This window comes from Cicer arietinum, chromosome 1, assembly GCF_000331145.2.
Source record: "Cicer arietinum cultivar CDC Frontier isolate Library 1 chromosome 1, Cicar.CDCFrontier_v2.0, whole genome shotgun sequence".
NCBI lineage: Eukaryota > Viridiplantae > Streptophyta > Magnoliopsida > Fabales > Fabaceae > Cicer > Cicer arietinum.
In genome coordinates, this window is record NC_021160.2 from 6,216,156 (window position 1) to 6,237,913 (window position 21,758).

The window sequence follows — 21,758 nt, forward strand, 5'->3', positions numbered from 1 at the left end:
TATATATATATATATATAATGTGTCTGTTAATGCTAATAATCACATTTATTTGATAGTGTTTTACAAGTTTTCCGAGCTCAAATGGGTGCTACAGTGTCGAAGCAAAAATCAAATAAATCACATGGATTCTAATAAAGGTTTGAAATGTATGGCTTTAAAATTTCATTAACAATCAATCCACAAATATTTATTGACTTATATGTTTTATTTTATAGTGCTCTCGTCAAACTAACAACATAGACTGCGGATACTGTATATTACGATTTATGAAGGAGATTGTTGTTATAATCCCAGAAAGAGATCTAATTGAAATAAAGGAATGCATATTACAGCGCTTTTTTTAAAAAGCGCCGTAAAACTAATACAACAAGCAGCGCGTTTTTAGAAGAGATTTACAGCGCTTTTTTATTTTAAAGAGCGCTGTTGTATCTTTTTACAGCGCTGGATACTACAGCGCTTAATTTTTTGAAAAAGCGCTGTAAATGGCTTAAAAAAAGCGCTGTAAAATACCATTTTTCGCGTAGTGTTTGGGACAAGATATATAGACCCACAAAATACTTGTATGAGTTTCTTACAAGATTCAATAATTAAACCGAATTCGTAAGTGTATTGTTGTGAATAACTTGAACCACTTGCTCACACTAAGCTCAACAACAACTCTCTTGATAAAGAGGATCTCTCAATCTCACTATCCAATGTCTCTCAACTCTCACCAGACTAAGATGGAAACAAGGTTTTCTATCTCTCAAAGACAAATGTTAGAATTTTCTTTCTCACTATCACTCTTGGTTTTGTTCTCTTGGATGGAATCATGAAACTCTTCACGAATATTTCGATTTATAAGAAAATAATGTGGCTTAAAAATTCCAAGTATGATAATGGTAGTCAGTGCTTAGATTTACAAGAACTCTTGTAAATCAAATCTCTATTTTATAAGTTTGAATGTGTAGTCAGTCTCACAGTTCAATAAAACACTTCATAACTTTGGAATGCACATCCTCCTTTTTTTATGTGAAGGAATAATTTTGATGATTTGACCAAATAATACCACCAATTAAGAGGGAATACTTATACTTTTGGACTCTCTCATGATCTAACACATCATCTTTATTATTAATATAAATAAACTAGATTATAGAAATGGAGAATCCTTGAAATTGTCCCTTTCTCCTTCAAGATGAACTCAACAATATAACTTGAACTTTTCTTGCTCATATTTCACTCAACCCTTGATCCCTTGGCTCTTTCTTTTCTCACTTCTCACTAAATTCCCTCTTTCTTTTGTTAGTGTGAATCTTGTTGGATTTTTTTAATGAATAATCTTGTTGGATTTTAAGCATTGGTTCAAGAGAATGAAAAATAAGCTAGAGCTACTTTATGAGCAAATCCCACGAGCCTAGGGAAAAAGCCCAAGTAGTGATAAGCCCATGACTCGCAATTTCAAGTTCGTTGGTTTATAATTTTTTTCTTGTTCAGTATTTTCTTTTTACTTTTTTCGCAACTTTTTTCCCACTCCGTATGTTTTTAAAAATTTCCAATTAATACGTCTGAATTGTTAGGTGCATTTTGACAAAAGAAAACATCTGAATTGATAAGTCCGAAAAGTATTTGGGGTGAGAAAAATTCACCTTATTCTTTTACTCAAATAAAAATTAATTGGTTTAGAATTGTTTTTCTTATTTAGAATATTTCTTTTTTTTTTATTACTAAAAAAAGAAAATATTATTGATTGGAATAAATATATTTATGTATTTACTTAACTATAAAAAATCATCTAAAAATCAATTACACTATTTGTATATATACTGTGCATTGGAAAATTTACAATAATTTATAAAATTATATTTTTGGACCCGGTCCTCCAAAGATGAAATCCTAGCTTTGCAATTGTGTCTCTAGAACATGTAACAATGATAAAACCAAAAAAGAAAAGGGAGATAAATTTAATTTTATAATAGACTTTGATCAATAGCATGCCAAAGCAACATTTTAAATAACACCTCCATTTTTGGGTGCGCATGTGAAACCCCAAGGGAAATACTGGTGATTCTTTTAACAAGGGTCCCATTAAAAGGCTCTATATTGATTAAAGTACTAAAGAATGGTGAGAATAACAGCTAAGAAATATGAAAGAAAATAGTAAAAACAATATGATGCTATTTCCCTTTTATCCCATATTCAATTTTGCCTTATACTCCAACTTTGTGAGTGTAATTTTAGCTGTGATCCTTAAAAATTTAACTCTATATGTTATGGATATGTTGCTCCCACGTGGATTGATAACAAGAGTTTTCGAATAATATTAATTGTAGGGTCATTAATTATTAATTATATGATTATAAATATGCAATATTGTTTAGTCAACTGAGTTCATTTTCCATTTCAAGTGGCTCGTTTATCTTATCCATCATTTTTGAAATTTGTTAGTTACCGTGTTCCAACTTTTATTTCAAAATCCAAAAGATGCATTTAAGTGGTTTGACATTAGTTTTGTCATTTTCCAAATCAATCCTTTTCAGAGTACTATCTTTATTAAAATTTAAGCAAACATTAAATTAAAAATTCATATTATTTGGTGTAGAATATTTGAATTTTTTTATCAATTTTTATTTATAAAATTAAATATGTTTTTAATTTTTTTTATAAATTTTTAACTTCAAATTTTAGTCTCTATAAAAAATAAATGCAATTTTTAATTCATATAAAATTATTATGCATAATATTTTAATCTATATTATTATGTCAACATATATTTTTAATAAATTTTTGTAAACAAGTGTATAACATTACAAAAAATATCGTCTATAAAAAATAAACTAAAAGTCTAACTTCTAAGTCTATATTTTTTTTTTTATTTTAAAATTTTTTCATTTAAGGAATTTATATTTAATTCATCTCAAATTAAAAAAAAAAAGTTTAAATTTTCATAGAGATAATGATCTAAATATTTTTTACAAAAATTGTTTCAATAGAAACTAAAATTATTTGATGAATAATTTTAAAGATACTAAAAGTTGTATTTAATTTATATAGAGACAAAATTTAAAAAATTTAAATTTTATAAAAATTAAAAATATATTTAATCGTTATTTATATTTAGGTCCAAATGGACCACTAATTAATTATTCTCTTTCTCATATTAATTACTCCTGTATGTATGTATCATATATATAGTATAAAATATTGTTTTTACCCTCTTGAAATAAGTAGATTTATTTTTTCAAAATAAGTAATTGTTTTATTTATAAAAAAAATATTGATTGGGAAAACTTGTTCCATGAGAATAAAAGGGTTATTAAAAAAAATGAAATCCAAATTAATTGTAGAGTAGAAGTAGTTACCATTTAATTACTATATTTTAGACCATCAAATGTTATTTTTGTTAATTTCACATTTAAAATAGACAAAATAATTTTCTGGTCTCCTAAGTTAATTTTATTTATTTTTATTTAAGACTAGACGAAGTAAATTCGATTTAAAGTAGACAAAATATCTTTTACGGTATTCAGTTATTTTTTTTTTCTGACTTGATCATTTATTTAATTTTAAGTAATAATTTGATCTTTTATGTCTTAAAATGTCAATAATATTACTTTTTTTTTTTACATAATTCTTGAAAATTCATCATCTTTAAATAAAACAAAAAATTAGTTATTATCTTCAACAAAATTCATATTTTCATCAAATTCATAACTCAAATTTTCAAATAAACTCATGTTTCCATATCAAAAAACAACAAAATAAAATTCATCAAATAAAAACTCACATTTTAAGATTTAGGTTATGAATTTGACTTGGAGAATGATAGAAATAATAAAAGTGTATTGTCTTGGTGATGTGGAGATCAAATCTTAAATTGTGAATTATTTATTTGATTGATTTGTTGTTGTTGTTGGAGATGAAAACACAAGTTTGATTAAAGATTTGAGTTATGAATTCGATAAAAATCTGAATTTAATTGAAGATGATAGATAATTTTTTGAGTTTTGTTTGAAGACGATAGTGAATTTTCTTGATTTATGTAAAAATATAAAATAACATTGTTGATATTTTACGACATAATTAATTAAATTATTACTTAAAATTAAATAAATAACTAAATAAAAAAAACTTAATTATTATCTAAAAGATAAAAAAGAAAAATATTATTTTAATGATTTAAGAATAAAAAATTTAAATACCTAAATAATAATGACAAATGTTAACAAATATCATTAGAACATTTATTAAATATCTAAATATTATATTAAAAATGTATTCAAAACCAAGCATTTAACTTTTGTATGCTCCTTTTTTTAAGACCTTTATATGATTATGGTTTAAAAAAGGCGTCCTTAATAATTTTTCTTTGGCACAAATATCATAACTCCATAGCTGTATGCTAATATAATTCGCATTCTTTTTTTTTTTTTTTTTTGAGAAAAATAATTGACATTCAAAATTTTATATATGAATGGAACATTAGCTGCCAAATCTAGCTAATTGGGTCACTCCACAAATATAGTGATTAGGGATTTATTCTAGACCACCAACAAGAATCCTAATCATTTGTAGATTGTTTTTCTTACTTTGCCGCAAGTAGCCAGCGAACCATATTTACCAAAGTGTGACCACAAATAATTTAAGTGGCAACCATCATTAGATTCATAAACAAAACATCCAAAAAGTAACATTGTAATGGACATTCAAGATGATCTTTCATTCTTAATTATCTTCCTAGAAATCCAACAATTTTCAGTGATCTCAGTTTACTTGCGTGTCTCAAGTCCTCAATTCCCTAACCAACACATTTTAACTCTTCTTTTCATTGCATCACTAGGTGGCTATTTTTGGGGTCAAATACGCGTTATCATCGACACCGTATAATTAAAGTCGAAAATTCTTTTGAAAATATAAACTAAAATATATTAGTTTTTTGGACGCATTCTTCGTACCATAATTATGTCTAATTTGTATGCTCTGAATCTTTTGATTAAAACAAAATGCTTAAACCACTACGGTACCATACCCTTAATTATCACATATAATACAAGCATGTATGTACTGCAATATTTTAATAATAATCTATTTTTAAAAATTCAAATGAAAATAATTAGTTTTGTATTAATTAAAAATTGAGAAAATATGATATATTTTAAAGTTTTAGATTGAAATATAATACTAAAAATTATTGTAATTTTAAAGTAATTTAATTTGTTGTTTCTTAGAACCCTCTCAACAAATTTATATTCTATTGTTTTTTTGTGTCATGATGTGAAATTTAACTACTTATGTTTAAATAAAAAACAAATTTTCCCTTTTTTTTTCTCTTAAAATAGTACTCTCTCATATTTTATATTTACACATCTGTTATTATCAACATTAATATCGTATTTTCTATACTTTTGCTACACATCAGCATAACATTTATTTTAAGAAAAAAGCGTAAGTCCAATAATAAAATTTTATAAAGAAATGATTAATTATAAACAAAGATCATGTATTGTTATAATTATATATAAAATTGTCAATGTGAACCGCAAAGTTGCACTATTCATGACATCGTTGATATTGATATGATAAATAAAAATAATTTTCTACGAGTTGTCGTTCGTACTTTCTGGGGAATCAATTTGCATTTTCATTACTTATAACTTTTTTTTATTAATCATTAAATTATTACTTCTTTTCAATATAATCCATTGGTTGTTATTTGTTGCAAAAACAAATGAAACTGCGGAAAAATATGAACGAAACGTACCAATATTCTCGATCTATGTCAGACTAATGTTGTTTGTAGACAACTCAGTATGCTACGTCGTAACATAACATTAGAATTAAAGTATTACATAAATTAGTGGATACGCAGATGTATTTGTATTATTTACTAATTTGTAGCCGTGGAAGATAGACTAATTAATATTTAATGTGTTTTAGTGACATTAACAAAATTAAAATAATTTTTATGGCTATAAATTATTTTTAAGTCTTAGATGGAATAATTAATATCATCATAATTAATTTTTAATTATAATATTTTAGATTTAAATTTAAAATAAATATTCTATTTAATAATATCGACATTTGTCAGTTGAATTATGATTTGATAATTATTATAACTATGGCAACCAAATTATCAGGACTAGGTAAACTATATATTAAACGAATAAAAGTATAGGACGGTGTCATTTTAATTAATGATCGAATTATCAAAATGTTAGTTAGCTTAGTTCTTAATGTTATAATGATAATATATTATTTTGACACTAAATTATATTTTTTATAAATTTTTATGACAGTGAATTGTATATTTTAAATACTATTTTGATCATTCGTAGATTAATTTTAATTATTTGTTGAGTTAGAGCAAAAACTAAAATTGTGATTTATCCTGTATTAAACTATAAACACCCACCCATTTTTCATAGAACAATTAAGAACATCTCTTTTCCCATAAAAACATAAACATTATAATCATGTTATTGATCCAGTATTGAGCAAAATTGTTAAATTAAGTTGTCGACTATGGACCAATATTTAAAAATCATGTAAAAGTTTAACGAAAATGAATGATATTTCTCAAAATAGTATTCTTAATTTTTATAACCGAGATGATGACTTGATCGAAGTTAACTCGATAAAAACAAGGAAAATAATATGTTTCTAAAAACTCAACTCCTTAAAATGACATCAATCAAATCAGTATCTCATACATAAAAATGAGAAAAACTATTAACTTATACTTCTAAACAATATTGTCAATTATCATTAGAGTTTTGAATAGTTTTTAATTGCGATCAACAGTATACCACTTATAAATGTGTTTCACCTTAATATTTGCCACAATATTCATTGCCACTTAGTAATAACTAATATCTTTCAAATAACCTATTAAGCAGACTTAGTGAATTATTTAATTTCAACTGAGTTTTTTCTGTTCTTAAAAGTTAGATAACAAATCTCATACCATTTATTTGAAATAGTGTTCAAATCTCTTAACACTCGAATCATGCTTATTATTTATTTAAATACTTCAATATTTAAAAAAGAAAATTATATATAATTCTTTTAATTTGATCATTCTATTAAACTTTGACTTAATGTCATAAAAAAACTTGTGAGGTGTTTGAAGGAAATTGAATGTGACTATTGATATAAACTTTGTATATGATCTCCTAAATTTATTTTAATAATGTTTCATTTAGATCTTTTTCATTTTAAAAATTTAAAATTTCAATTTAATTTTTTACGTTAATAATATTAGAATTAGTTGGCCTAATTAGTTAAGTAATTATTTAACACTGTATATGATATATGTGGTGGAAAACATGACATTAATCTACCGACATCTATAGTACAAGATTTCATTTAATTCTTTAAAGTTTCTAAATTCTCAAAATTTTCTCTTATACTATATAAAAAAAAGTATATAAAAAATATTTAAATTTTTTATGTCTGATGTATTAATTTTATGTCATTTCTCCAATCAATATCTATTTTAAATGGCACAAATTCCCCGACTTCAATAAGAGCTTCCACCTAATTCGAGAAAGTAAACTGCATTTCCAATTGAATATTAGTGCATTCTTATTTCCTAACTAAAGTGTTTATTGAAATTTCACATTGACATAATCCGAATATTAATATTTTACATGTGTTTGGTGATTCGCATTTATCATGGTTGGTAATCCAACACAATCAATATTTTTTTCTTACTGGTTCATTTATTTGTTGTTGACATTTTGGACATTCTTCTTACGGCTTGGCTTACTATTAGAACCACCAGAAAAGAGAGCGCACTACGCACGTGCGGAGGGATATAACATTATAATTAAATTAAAGAAAGAAAGAAAAAAGAAACAGGGTTGAGTTATACAATGACTCCAACACGTGCTATTTATTCATGACCCTTGTTTGTGACAACTGTTGATTCAGTCTTTCCCTTCACCAGAAATCTTCCCATGCTACGTCCCCACCAAACCCAAAGAGAAAAAGTTACAAGCGAGGATATTTCAGTAAATTCAAGCACACCTAGTTGAAGTGAGAAAAGCCGAACAAAACGACGACGGTTTAAACAGACGCCGACGACCCTACATAAAATTATGCTAATAGTACACCATCACTTCAATCCTTTCATCTTCCGACACATCTCTTACCGTCGATTCTGTCTACAAAAAACGGGTCCCACCTTATCACCACCGACTGTCACCACTACAAATCTAAACGCCCTGTTATTCTATCTCTCTCCCTTGATACCAAAGCCACAAACTCACAGCAAAAACCAGCCTTTTAATTTCAATTCACATAAATTAAAATAATAATAACACATAAATAGAGTAATTGTTCTTTTTCTCTTTTTTCTTCTTCTTCTTCAACCTGGCGCAGCCTTCACTCACTATGAAACAAAAACTCGTTTAAAATTGCAGACAAATCAAAACACAAACCCTAATTCCCAATTCGTGAACGTGGAAGCTTCAGAAATGGTTTCTCTGGAAGAATCTCGCTCTGATTCGAACCGTTTCCCTTTATCACGAAGCTACCAGTATCACTCCTCTGTTTCCTCCAAAACGCAGCGTAACATAGGAAGATCCATGCGAACCATACGATCAAGTATCTTCCAAGATGATAACAGCAGTTGCACGTTTACCGAGAGGTCCACGTGTGTATCGGAAAATCTCACCGATTCCGTCGTCGACCTCCGTCTCGGCGAACTCGCTTCCCGGAACAACAAATCCGTTAAGTCATCTACAACAGAGCAGGACCTTCTTGATCTCTCACAAGCCTTCAGTGAATTCTCCGCTTGTAGCAGCGATATCTCCGGTGAACTACAACGGTTAGCGACTTTACCATCGCCGGAATGTAACCAAATAAGCGACACCGGTGGAGATGGTGAGCAGGAACCTGAACCGGAGCCTTGCATGGGGTTTTTACAGAGGGATAATTTCTCAACGGAGATTATTGAAAGTATTTCGCCGGAGGATCTTCAACCGACAGTGAAACTCTGCATCGACGGCCTTCAGTCTTCATCGGTGGCTGTGAAACGATCAGCGGCGGCGAAACTGAGATTACTTGCCAAGAATCGCGCCGATAATAGAGTTTTGATCGGAGAATCCGGCGCGGTTCCTTTTCTCGTTCCTTTGCTTCGATGCAGCGATCCGTGGACTCAAGAACACGCAGTAACAGCGCTTCTGAATCTTTCACTTCACGAAGACAACAAGAAGCTGATAACAAATGCCGGAGCCGTGAAGTCGTTGATTTACGTGCTGAAAACAGGAACTGAAACTTCGAAGCAAAACGCGGCTTGTGCGCTTCTAAGCTTAGCTTTGGTTGAGGAAAACAAAAGCTCAATCGGAGCTTCAGGTGCGATTCCACCGTTAGTTTCGCTTCTTCTTAACGGTTCCAACAGAGGGAAAAAAGACGCGCTAACGACGCTGTACAAGCTTTGTTCTGTTAAGCAGAACAAAGAGAGAGCGGTGAGTGCTGGCGTGGTGAAACCTCTGGTGGAGCTAGTGGCGGAGCAAGGGAATGGTATGATGGAGAAAGCAATGGTGGTGTTGAATAGCTTAGCGGGGATTGAGGAAGGGAAGGATGCGATTGTTGAAGAAGGTGGAATTGCGGCTCTTGTTGAAGCCATTGAAGATGGGTCTTTGAAAGGAAAGGAATTTGCTGTTTTAACTCTTTTGCAGCTTTGTGCTGACAGTGTTACCAACAGAGGGTTACTTGTTAGAGAAGGTGGGATTCCTCCTCTTGTTGCTCTTTCTCAGAATGGAACTCCTCGAGCTAAGCATAAGGTATAAACTTCAACTCAATACAAAGTTCAAGTTCAATCAATCTAATGTACTTGCTTCATTCTATAGGAATCCAAAGTTTTCTTCATATGTATATTTATTTATTAATATTATGGCCTGGTTGTTTCTGATATCTTGACTTTGAGTACTTGAGTTGACCCTTTATTCTAATGTAGAAATCTTTTGACTCTTTTCTGTTTTTCCTCATATGTAAATATTATACACATTGAAGAGCTGTAATTAACCTTGGCAAGAAAAGGGTCTTCTATTATTAGACTATGTTTCAATATTGGTTTGTTTGCTTTAGATAAAGTATAACACTTTTGACTGAAAAAAGTTTTCTGGTTGGCATGTCTTAATGAGAAATTGAAGTCATTTACCCTCGATTCTATTTTTAGGCATTGTTATGATTGTGATGAAATTGATTTTAATGTGTGTTGTTAATTTATTTTCTATCATTGCATTTGACGATTTTTGTGGAAGAACAGACTTGGATCTGTATTTTTTTCTCCCTATTTCGCCTTGCATTGTAATGTTTTCTCCTTCTTTTAATAAGGGTTCTGGTTTGTTTTGCAGGCTGAGACACTCCTTCGATATTTGAGAGAATCAAGACAAGAAGCATCGACTTCAACTTCTTAGAGAAGTAATTGCATATTTGAGTTATTAGTTAGGAAGGTAATTATACAATGTAATTGATTATTATTATGTATATAGTGGTTTGGCTGGTTTGTACAGTGTGGCAAACATATTTAGAAGGATGTTTATGGAAGTTAGAAGAAGCTAGCAATCTAAAACACTATATAGGCTGACCCTTTAGATGCATGAATATAGCTAGGTTTGGCATTTTGCTTTCCCTTGTTTCAATTTGTTGTGTTTCCTGGTTTGACACATGGTTGTCTTTGAGTTTTGGGTTGATTAGGTTTTTAAAAATGTATTTCTTATAGATGACCCCTAGTTTTATGAAAAAGGGTTTCTGATTTTATCATTGTATGTTTTATGTACTTCCCGCATGTTGCGAAAGTGTGGAGTTAGTACTATTGTATCTGTGTGCATAATTTCCATTTGGAGCTTGAGTTTTGTGTATTTGACACTGATGAATAGGCTGGTAAATCAACTTCATCTGTTTGAGTGGAAAATATGCAACTCTCAACTGAAGTGTGCTGTTTTTGACGATTCAACTGTTGCCCACCAAGCTTACACATGTTTGATATTTTCATGCCCAGAATTCCATATCTGATACTTTGTCACCAAATTTGGGTATGAATGGCTGAAAGACTTGGAAATAAAATATGGAATATATATTTTCTTGCTAAAGTTGACAAAAGCAGGTAAACCAGCAACTTGTACGGCGTTTGTGTGACTTTAAATTGTCACAATTCTAAAATAGGCAAAAAAATCTTTAGAAAAGTTTTCTTAAATCAACGTTCTTAAAAGAGTAAAGCGTGAGTCTATAAAATCAAGTAAGTCTAGTCTTATAGTTTCAGTATCAGATTCGCCATTCTTTTTTTTTCCAGCTACTGAAAGATCAGATATTGCATGTATCTTAGTACTTGTTTGGTTGGTCATCGTGATTTTACCAAACCTACTATGAAACCAATCATACAGGATCTAAAATCAGATTGAGGTAAGTGTGTTGTGTGAGTATTAAAAATGTAAAATTGTGATAAGGGGGAGATTAGGAGGGTGTTTTATAGGAATGAAAATGTGATGATGCTGTGGGTCCCTCGCGTCGCGCTGGTTGTCCTTGAAAAGCGGTTCACCCGCTGCATGCTACCAAATGAGGGTTTAAGTTACATCTGTATGGGCAAATCAGAACCCCACCTTAATCTTGAGTTTAATTCCACCACCACACATTGTTATTTCATTTTTGTATCTTACGTTTTGATGATCTCTATTTTCTTTTCCTCTTTCAAATCTTCTTGTCGCTTATAATAATCACCAATTAGCTGGCAGAGCAGGTGTGTTTTTGTCCTGCCGTTTGTTTGGATGGTTGCTCTTTCATTATCATATATCCTAAGTTTTGAATTTGAATTGAATTAACCAGGTGTCGGTGGTCTCCTCTTTCGTTTTCTTAACTATGTTTTTTATATATAATAACATTATTAGCTTGATTGCTTTGCATCATCAAAAGGCAAATCTGTTTGGTGAGATAGGCAGATAGAATTGGCCTTTCTTAACTTAAAGAAGGATTTTGAATTCTCACGTCTTCTTCATTATGATCTTGCCTCTTAAGTATTTTGTAAAACTTCTACTCCATGTTGCTTTCAAATTACTATTTTCAAGTATTCTATCTGTTATATGATTATTTCACTTGAGAGATAATTACGATTTTATCCCAAATACACAACTTTTTTAACAATAATAAGCTACTACATATTGTTCATTTTAAGAATTTTATATTCCCTCCTTTGAACTAGCTATTATACTTATACCCTTTTAACCTTTGTGGACCCTTGATGATTTTTTTTTCCATAGACTCTCTTATGTCATTGCTGTGTCTTTGTTAATGATGGTCACCATGATACTAAAATCTATACCTAGCTTGGATAGGTAGTTCTTCACCTAAATATTTTAGCTTATTATCTTCTACAAACGTAACTAATTTCTCCAAGGTCATACTAGCTGTTAGGAAGATTGGTAGACTGAATTTGGAAAACTGAATTACATTCTCATTGGTTTGTCAATGACTTGTATCAATCTATATAATAGTTAGTTAGTTGTAACTAACAGCCCCTAATTGGCTAACTAATTGACAAACTAACAATTTAACTGACCCACTTAATGCTCGTTTGGTTTTACATTACACGCCTTTTCTCGCATTAGAGCTTAGTGCATATTTTGTTTTACGGTAGAACTGACAAAATTACAGTAAACAACCATGACTGCAAAATCAAACATGCACTTAAAGAGTTAAGTATTAACTTAAATACAACACTAATTTTTTTCCCCCACTTGTAAGATGTGTTGGTACATCATTCAATGAGTTTAAAAACATAACTTATGATACTCATTAAAGGATGGGACAATACATCATTATATACATGTGTAGAACATTTTTACACTTAAAAAAGAAATAAACTCATTTAATTTTATAATAATTAGCTCTTTTGAAAACTGAAACCATTTTTACATGATTGGAATTTATTATAATATATTTCTACAAAATTAATCCAAACATACAATAAGTTTTTCACTAATTTTGCCATAAAATAGCAAGACCATGCCCATTTTATGTCTAGAACAAAAAGGCTTAATTTAATTAATCAAGCTAAGTTTTACACTTGATCCTTTCCTTTGTTATCATCCTTTTTCCTGTCAAATGGGAAAGGTCTAAAGCCTTTCTGAAGCAATTTCTCAACCTCCTCAAACTGAAGGCCTTTGGTTTCAGGCACTAACGTATAAATGGCTACAAAGCCAATCAAGGAGAACCCTGCAAAGAGGAGGAATGTGCCAGAAGTTCCTAGAGTATTTATCATACTTAAGAAGGATTCACTAACAATTAGATTAGCACACCAGTTGAAAACTGCTGCTATACCTCCACCTAGTCCTCTGAATCTCAATGGATAAATCTCAGAGTTTAGAACCCAAGGCACTGTTCCGATTCCAGGAGCGTATGCTATTATGTAGAGTCCAAGGATTACAACTGAAAGGATTCCAATTCTGCTTGGACAACCCTCAGAAAACCATACACGTTTTTGTTCGCGACACATGCTTCTGATACCCTTTTCTCCTGCCAAGCATGCTCCTGGAAGAAACTGTATGACAGAGAGATAGAAATGACATTATTAACTCTTGCTTAATCATGATGTGAATTGTTGGAAAAATATTTAGGATTTTACATATTCATGGAAAAGGATTAGAAATATATGAGAAACTCAATATTTGAAATTGAAAGTACACCAGCATTGGTCATTATAACAGCTATCATGACAAAAGCCAAGATTAATAAAACCATATGTATTTTTTGGGATGAAATACATAAGTATTGGAACAACCGTGTTTTAGGCTGACAGAACAATAAGAGTATGACCCCTCCTGAAGAATTTATTTTGCAAACAAGGTGGATTTATAACCTCCTACTAAATATATTTTTCACTGGGTCAACTTCATAAGGTAAATAAGTATGATGTAACTTGAGATTTTGAGATAATTGATTTATAACATATGAGCATTAATAACCAATTAGGAGTTGATAAATATTTGCATAATTTTGTAAATCATAGTTAAATTTCACCATAACATTGATGAGCTTGTGCATTATCCACCCTCCAGGTTTAAAGGGCTCTAGTATGAGAGGATGTGTCAGATATAAAATTCATTTTCATTTACTTAAGTACTTGATAGTTTAAACTTTTAGAATAGTTGGTTTATGAGAAAAGCTAAGTATAACTTACTTCACTTTGGCTGTTAGCACAAAAGGCACAATCTTTTTGCAAACATTGCATACAATTCCACGACGATAAATTTGGAGCCGTTGTGTAAGCTGGACATGTAGAGTTCCCACCAAAGCTAAGGGAATCATGTTTACTGATTGCAGGGGCATGGTGAGCTGCCTGGTAGAATGTTCCACTTAATATTACGAGGGAAACAAAAATGCCAATCAAAGAGATGAGCATCAACTTTCTCCTCCCAAATCTATCAATGCAAAGCATGCTTAATATAGTGCCAACAGCATTCAAACCAGAAGTAACCAGGGAAAGTGCAAGTGCTGTGGAGTTGGAGGCAATTCCAGCAAATTGAACTATGGTTGGACTGTAATACATAACTGTATTAATACCGACAAATTGCTGAACGACTTGAACAGTGATGCCTGCATAGAGTCCTCTTCGAACTACGTCATTAGACCAGGCACCCTTTAGTTTTTGTGCAAGACTTTGACCAATTAAGCCTTCTTCTGCCTTCTCAAATTCAATGGATTCTTTCATGGCTCTCATCTCCTCTTCAACTTCATCAGGGCGATAGATTTTTGACAGGATATGCTTTGCTTCCTCTTCTTTGCTCTGTGGAAAAGAAATCAAATAGGAGACATGAAATTGGCTCCAAAGGAAAAAATATTGTGTAGCATATCTGTAAAATAAGTATTAGCTATTGTTTTTAGGATTGTTCACAATTTAGGCATGAAGTAAAGTTCAATGTTATCTAAAGACTCTTGTGAATAACTATAACTTTTTTTTTTCAATACATACACAAGTTGCCTTAAAAAATACATACAAAAATTACAACTGTATGCATGGAATCAACCATAACAATATTATTTGCAAATGAGAAATACAAGATGAGTTAACTAAAATCATTTAAGAGCTTCATTTCAATTGACCACAGGATTGACTTCAAATCATAGCCCACTTCATTAAAAACACAATCACATTGAAGCAATAATCTTGTCAGATTGAAGCAATTCTTCGTTGTCATGGCTGGAAAAAATATATGCATGGCATGATGATAATTAGGATTACCTGTCTGTAGAGCCATCTAGGTGACTCAGGGAGAGACAACATTAATACAAATTGTACTATAGCGGGAATTGCTGCCACCCCAAGCATCCAACGCCACGTTCCAGGTGCCTGAAACAAATCAAATTGTTGACAAAATATAAATGTCATTCGAATGTTATGTTATGAACTCAGTGCTGTCAATTGTGAATAATACAAAATAGTCATTTGTTCAAATTCCACAATATTGACATGCTATAGCGCTGTTGTAACCTCTATTCGACAACCATTTGTACCGAATAACATATTGCAGAACAATAGCAATTTGTTCAAATTATGTGTGTTATAGCGCTATCTTTTTGACAACATTGTATGAACTTCAATAATTGCATGTCTTTTAATCCAACGTACCTTGGTAAATGCCAAATTGATGAGGTAAGATAGGAACTGGCCACCTGTTATAAGTAAACCATTTATACATACTAATGCTCCTCTAATCTTAGCAGGGGAAGCTTCAGAGATATATAGAGGAGAAGTCATGGATGCCACACCAACACCCAAACCAACGAAAACTCTTCCAACAATGATGGCCCAAGGAGCAGGAGCAACAGCCATAACTAATGCACCTAAAGTGAACACCACATCAGCCAGTAAAATAGTTTTCTTCCTCCCCAGCTTGTCATTCATCCATCCTCCAAATGCAGCACCAAATATAGCTCCTGCAACAGCAGTACTAACAATGGTTTCCTGCATAACAAACCAATCATGTCAACCATCTGGAAATGGGTCTCAGATTCCATGCGGCGAGGAAAATCACGAAGTCGAGAGATGTTTGTCGTTGGCTGAAGATCTAGAGGCTCGCATTTTGACTTCACTAAGTCTGTCTTAAAATACAACTTGAAATATAAATGTCCATGAAAACATTTTCTATTTTCATTTCCTACAATTTGTGTTGATTTTACTTGCTAACAAAGAATATGTGAGACTCATACAATGAATTACTATCTGTATTTCTAGAAACAATTAAAATGTCAAATAATTGTTTTCATTATTTCTAGAAATGCATCATACATGACTTGCATTTCATCTTCTCTTCATCACAAATGGTCGTTTTTATTAACATGTTAAAATGAACACAAATTTTAGAAAATAAAAATAGAAAATATATTGATAAAGTAAAAGGACCCTAAGTCGTCTGAACTCCATCTAGCGACTAAGATGTGTAAATGTGTTTATGCAAAATTGGACGGAGTCCAATTCCCTTGAAATGCATAAGAAAAGCAACTTGGTGTGTATTCATTTCTATGATAATGCAAATTGATTTTATAAAATTGATTTTGCTTAAAAGTGAGTTAAATGTAAAAAAATTTATGTTTGAATACATTCATATAAATTGAGTTAAACAATAGACGCTAAAAGTCAAATTTGAAAGTAAAAACTCTAAATTCTAACTTCAAGTTACAATAAAATTTAAAGGTAAAATCAATTTAACTCAATAACACTCAAACATAACAAAACCAATCATACATACTTATAGAATCAACTATGCCTTCTCGAGTTCCCACTTAGTTCAGTAGTACGAGTTAAGACGAGTATTAAGAGTTAAGACGAGTATTAAGAAGGAGGTCTTAGTTTTGCTAACAAATACCCCTTCCCCCAATCAAACCAACCACAACATTTGCATATCAAAAAACAAAAAACAAGACATCCCTTCTACAATCAATAAAGTGAGAATATTAATCTCATCCATGCAAAAATTTGAGTCCCACCAAAACTAGTTCCAAAAGTAAGAAACAAAATAATAATAATAACCTGGAGCCATGTTTTCTTGTCAACTTGTTCAAAATCCTCACGGATGTATAACAAAGCGCCAGAAATGACACCTACACGTGAAAGAATTTGATAAAAAAAAGTGAATTATGGAATGCAACAGCAATATTAACGTGTGTACGATTAAGTATTATATAAATACCTGTGTCGTAACCGAAAAGAAGACCTCCAATACCAGCAGATAAAGCAAGACGCATGAGATAAGGCGATTGCGTTGTTCTTCGCCAACATTCTGTGAACTGTGATTTATCTGCTAATTCGTGACCACCCTCCGCCATCTTATTATCAATCTTCTATTAAAACTTCAAAATGTAACACTAAATACTTTATTATACGTGTATAAGATGAAGGGAATAAATTGAATTTGAATTTGAATTTGAATCGAAGAGAAGGGGAAAATTATGAATGTGTTTGTTTGGTCCACATAATGCATGTATATATACAACTGTCGTTAATGATATCTCGTGAACACTCCGTAGTATGGTCCCACCTGCATCGATTTTATCACTTTTAGAGTTGACACTATTTTCTTGAATAGGATTTTTATATTTTTGATAAGATTGAATTCAATTTTCTTACTATCTTATAGCAATTCATTTATTTTTTAAATGATACATATTAAGAAATACATATTCATTTTGTTTTCGCCTAAATAAGGAATATTGATATTAAATAAAAGGATTACTTCAATTGATTCAGCTCAAGTAATTAATAATTTTGCGTCTATTTGGTGAATAAAATTGATTTCAAGTAAATTAATTTTATTTAAAAGTGTAAAAATGAGTTCAATAATAAATTTAAGTATAAAAATTATGTTGAAATTCGAATAACTAGAAATCTTAACTTTAAATTAGAATCAATTCTATAATCATACTAATACTAATTCAGCTCAACATCGTCTAAATATGTCAAAATCACTTAATATACTTCCTTAAGTTTCTTTCTATGAACACCTATTCCATTTTTTACACATATTAAATGTAGTTGGTGAATTAAATGTCTATTTTATATGTTGATTTCTAATAAATTGTATTGGGCTTATTATATTTAAAGACAAAAAGATTCTTAAGAAAATATTTATGATTAAGAATAGAAGGGGTACTTAAGAATGGTTTGGTTGAATTGAATTTTTACTACCAATCTAGATTATCAAAAATCTTTTTTTGCTGCAACCTAAGCCTCCCCTAGATTACGGTGGCCAAGGTCGCCTTTAGTTTGCAACAAAGTAAATTAAATTTTATTTTATATATTTACTTATATTATACATGTATTTTTGTTTGATGTTATTATTTTATATTTATGCTATAAATGAAAATTGATTTAGTTAATAAAAAGTTGATTCACACCTATAAAATTGTGAGTCAGATATATATAACTATTTTGATCTTATCTTCTTTTTTTTATATAAAACTATTTTGATCTTATCTTCTTTTTTTTTATTAAACTATCTCAGTGTTTGAATATAAATTTTTTGTCATAATATTTTTTCTTCCTTTTATAAGACTCTATTTAGATTTTCAATTCAATCAATTATTTTCTTTATTAACATATGTCTAATTAATTTAAAATTTTGTTTCAACTAATAAAAAATATTATATTCAAACCGGCCATCAACAAATTCTCTCCCTTGAATTTTAAAATTGTAAAAGCAATATCAATTTCAAATTTTTTATATTATTATCAACTTTCATAATTTTCTTTATTCAATAAATGAGTTTTATATTTAAGAATGAAGATAGTTTTATAGTACTTGAGACAGGAGGAAATAATTAATAATTGAAAAAGTCAACTATGTCAATTTTTAATACACTGAGAGTACATTTTTCTATAAATATTTATTATATTTGACTTAGTAAATACTATTCCTTTCATCTGAGATTAAATATCGCATTTGAGTTGTAGGCGATTCGTATGAAGATAATTAGTTGAGTTGATTTTAATGATAATTAAAATTAATATCATTTACAAAAACAACATTATTAATTGGAGTTTTTGTTTTTTGTTTTGTCTAAGTAGATTCATTCATTCAATAAAAGGATCCAAGAGGATTATAATATGATTGAAACAAAAGTGTTTAGATAAAATTCATCCACCTAACACAAAAAAATCTAATTGAAAAGCCTAACAAGACATAAGCATCAACAAACAATAAGAGACTTGTAGCCAAAATGGTAGAGCTTAATCAATTTCTAAAACATAAAATTCACCTTAATATATTTTCCCAAGAATTCAAAAGTCTTTTTATCTATCAAATTACAGATTATTTGCAAGTTACTACAAACTTATTTCGACTATAATTAATCTCAATAATGTCCCAATTGATCACATGATTGAAAAACAAAATTAAAGATGAAGAGGTTGTAAAAGTTGGTGACAATACCATTTATACGATCCAACACCTTGTTATCCAAAGAGACAGTATTCTTGAGACATTTCAGCAAGCATGCATAGTGCCATTTAACTCTTTGAACATATGGAAGTTCAATGTATCCCCATAGGCACATGCAGCAATAGACAGTCTAGAAAGAGTTGTTTTTACCATTATTATAGTTAAGTGGAGTAAAATTCAATAAAAATAATAAATAATGGTACATTAGTGAAAAAAATTGATGTTACATTAATATTCTAAAGTGATAATTATTTTGAAAAGATAAAAATGCAAATGTGATTTAATTTGAGATAAAGAGAATAGTAGTAATTAAACAATGCTCTTAATTAGCATTTGCCATATTTTTAAGTCAAAAGGTGGCGTTCATTTCACGGTGCACCACTTTAACACCAACACATCACATTTGCATCAATTTTGAATGGCTCGCATTAAAATGATATCTAAAATAATAGGAAAATGATGTTTTTTCTCAAAACTTTGTGCCTCGGAAATGTTCCATCAATTTTTTATGCTTTTTTTGCTTTTTTCTTAAACTAGCAAAATATTCTCCCTTGCCAATTTTTGGAACCTTTCCCATTACGAATTGTGGATGAATATATACTGGACATTATCTCAATGATAGTATTTATTTATTGGTTTAAATGTATTTTTATCCTTTAATTTATCAAAAATGAATTTTTAGTCGTGTTATTTTTAAAATTGGTTTTTTGACCTATCTATTAACTTGTTATTGAGATTTTTTTGTCTTCCTCCATTTTTTCTTTATTTTTAATAATGTGACGCTCTTATTAATGACATGATATTTAATTATTATTATTAATTATATTTATATATTAAAATATTTAAATGTTAAATTTTAAATATTTAAATAAAATATTAAGAATTTATTTTATTAAACTCTATTTTAATAATTTCAATTTTAGAATATTTATATAAAATATTAGTATTTTATTTATTTCATTTTAAATATTTTAATATTTAAATTTATTATATTTTTAATATTCATTAATATTCATGTTGGTTATATATTAAAAAATTTGTTTTATTTATAAATTAAAATATTTCAACAATAAAATATTTAAATATTTAGATAATATATTTAATAATTGAAATTACAAATAAAATTAATTTCAATAATAATGACATAGAAATTATTTTATCTAAGTCACAAGTATCACATTATTAATGAGAGTGTCACATAATAAAAAATGATGGCGAACAAAAATATTCTAAGAATTAGTTTATAGGAGGATAAAAAAATGATTTTAGAAATAGAAAAATAGAAAAACTAAATATTTATTTTTAGTGAATTAAAAATACATTTAAATCTTATTTATTTAATATAAAAAATACATTTGTTTTTTATTCAAGAAAAAAATGTATTAGTTTTAAACAAAAAATGCATTATTTGTTTTTTATTCATGACCAACACTTACACAAATAAGTGGGGAGGGGGAAGAGGTGTTATGGGTTCGATCGCACGCACCCACACTCATGTCTCAACTCTCAATAGTGCTTACCACTTGTTAAGTATAATTAAGTATCTAAGTTAGATGTAATTTTAAATTGATAACATTAAATATGATGAACATAATATTTTTATTAATTAATATTTATTAAGACTATTGAATATAAGTATTGCTTTTCCTTTCAAAAATAAATATATAAGTATTGTTTTTGCATAAACTCAAAAAGAGAAGTGTTTTTACTGACATATATTCACAATTAGAAAATATTAAAATTAGTGTCAAACCATTATAGTGAGACACAAATGATATATATATATATATATATATATATATATATATATATATATAGATCATCATGATTTTACTTTTGATATTTTTATCTAATTTTTAAATGCATAAGAACTATCTTACGACATTGCATTTTCGTAACAGATGACAATTCTTAATAGAGTTCTTAGACATTAGAACATGTTCTTATAAATTGCACTATTAAAAAACAATAATGTGCATGACACTTGTATGAATTGTTTTTACCACCATTAAAAACTAGCGGGATAACTTGGTAGACTTATTTTGAACAAATATATATGTGATAACTTGTGAAAACAAATATAGAGATATAGGAGTTTTTACACATGAATGCTCATCAAATGCTTACGTCAGTTATCGATTTTACTTAGCTAGTTTTTTTTTTTTCTTTTTAAAATTACACTACAAATTATTTACCAAATTTTATTTTAATACTTACGTCGGTTATCGATTTTCCCATATAGATCTTTTATCTTTTAAAGCTTGCACATTAATCCTTTTATTTTTATTTTTTTCCTATATATGTCTTTAATATTTTAATACCAAATAAGATAAAGAACA

The 21,758-nt window shown here is 29.3% G+C and overlaps 2 protein-coding genes across 3 annotated transcripts; one reads left to right on the forward strand and one right to left on the reverse strand.

Annotated features, from left to right (window-relative positions):
• The first annotated feature begins 8,224 nt into the window (after positions 1-8,224).
• Positions 8,225-10,753, forward strand: LOC101510510 (uncharacterized). The gene is made up of 2 exons (XM_004486265.4): positions 8,225-9,771; positions 10,345-10,753. Exons 1-2 carry the CDS (start codon positions 8,461-8,463, stop codon positions 10,405-10,407), a joined length of 1,374 nt encoding a protein of 457 aa, XP_004486322.1. The 5' UTR covers positions 8,225-8,460; the 3' UTR covers positions 10,408-10,753.
• Positions 10,754-12,838: 2,085 nt separating this feature from the next.
• On the reverse strand, positions 12,839-17,443 carry LOC101510835 (inositol transporter 4). Of its 2 annotated transcripts, XM_004486266.4 has the most exons (6): positions 17,173-17,443; positions 17,013-17,083; positions 15,612-15,947; positions 15,225-15,332; positions 14,163-14,768; positions 12,839-13,523 (listed from the first exon to the last, which is right to left on the reverse strand). In XM_004486266.4, the coding sequence occupies exons 1-6, from the start codon at positions 17,306-17,308 to the stop codon at positions 13,044-13,046; spliced, it is 1,737 nt and encodes a 578-aa protein (XP_004486323.1). In that variant the 5' UTR covers positions 17,309-17,443; the 3' UTR covers positions 12,839-13,043. The 2 variants fall into 2 exon arrangements, with proteins under 2 accessions (XP_004486323.1, XP_073225844.1); XM_073369743.1 differs by lacking the exons at positions 17,013-17,083; positions 17,173-17,443 and adding an exon at positions 16,732-16,916.
• Positions 17,444-21,758: the final 4,315 nt, after the last annotated feature.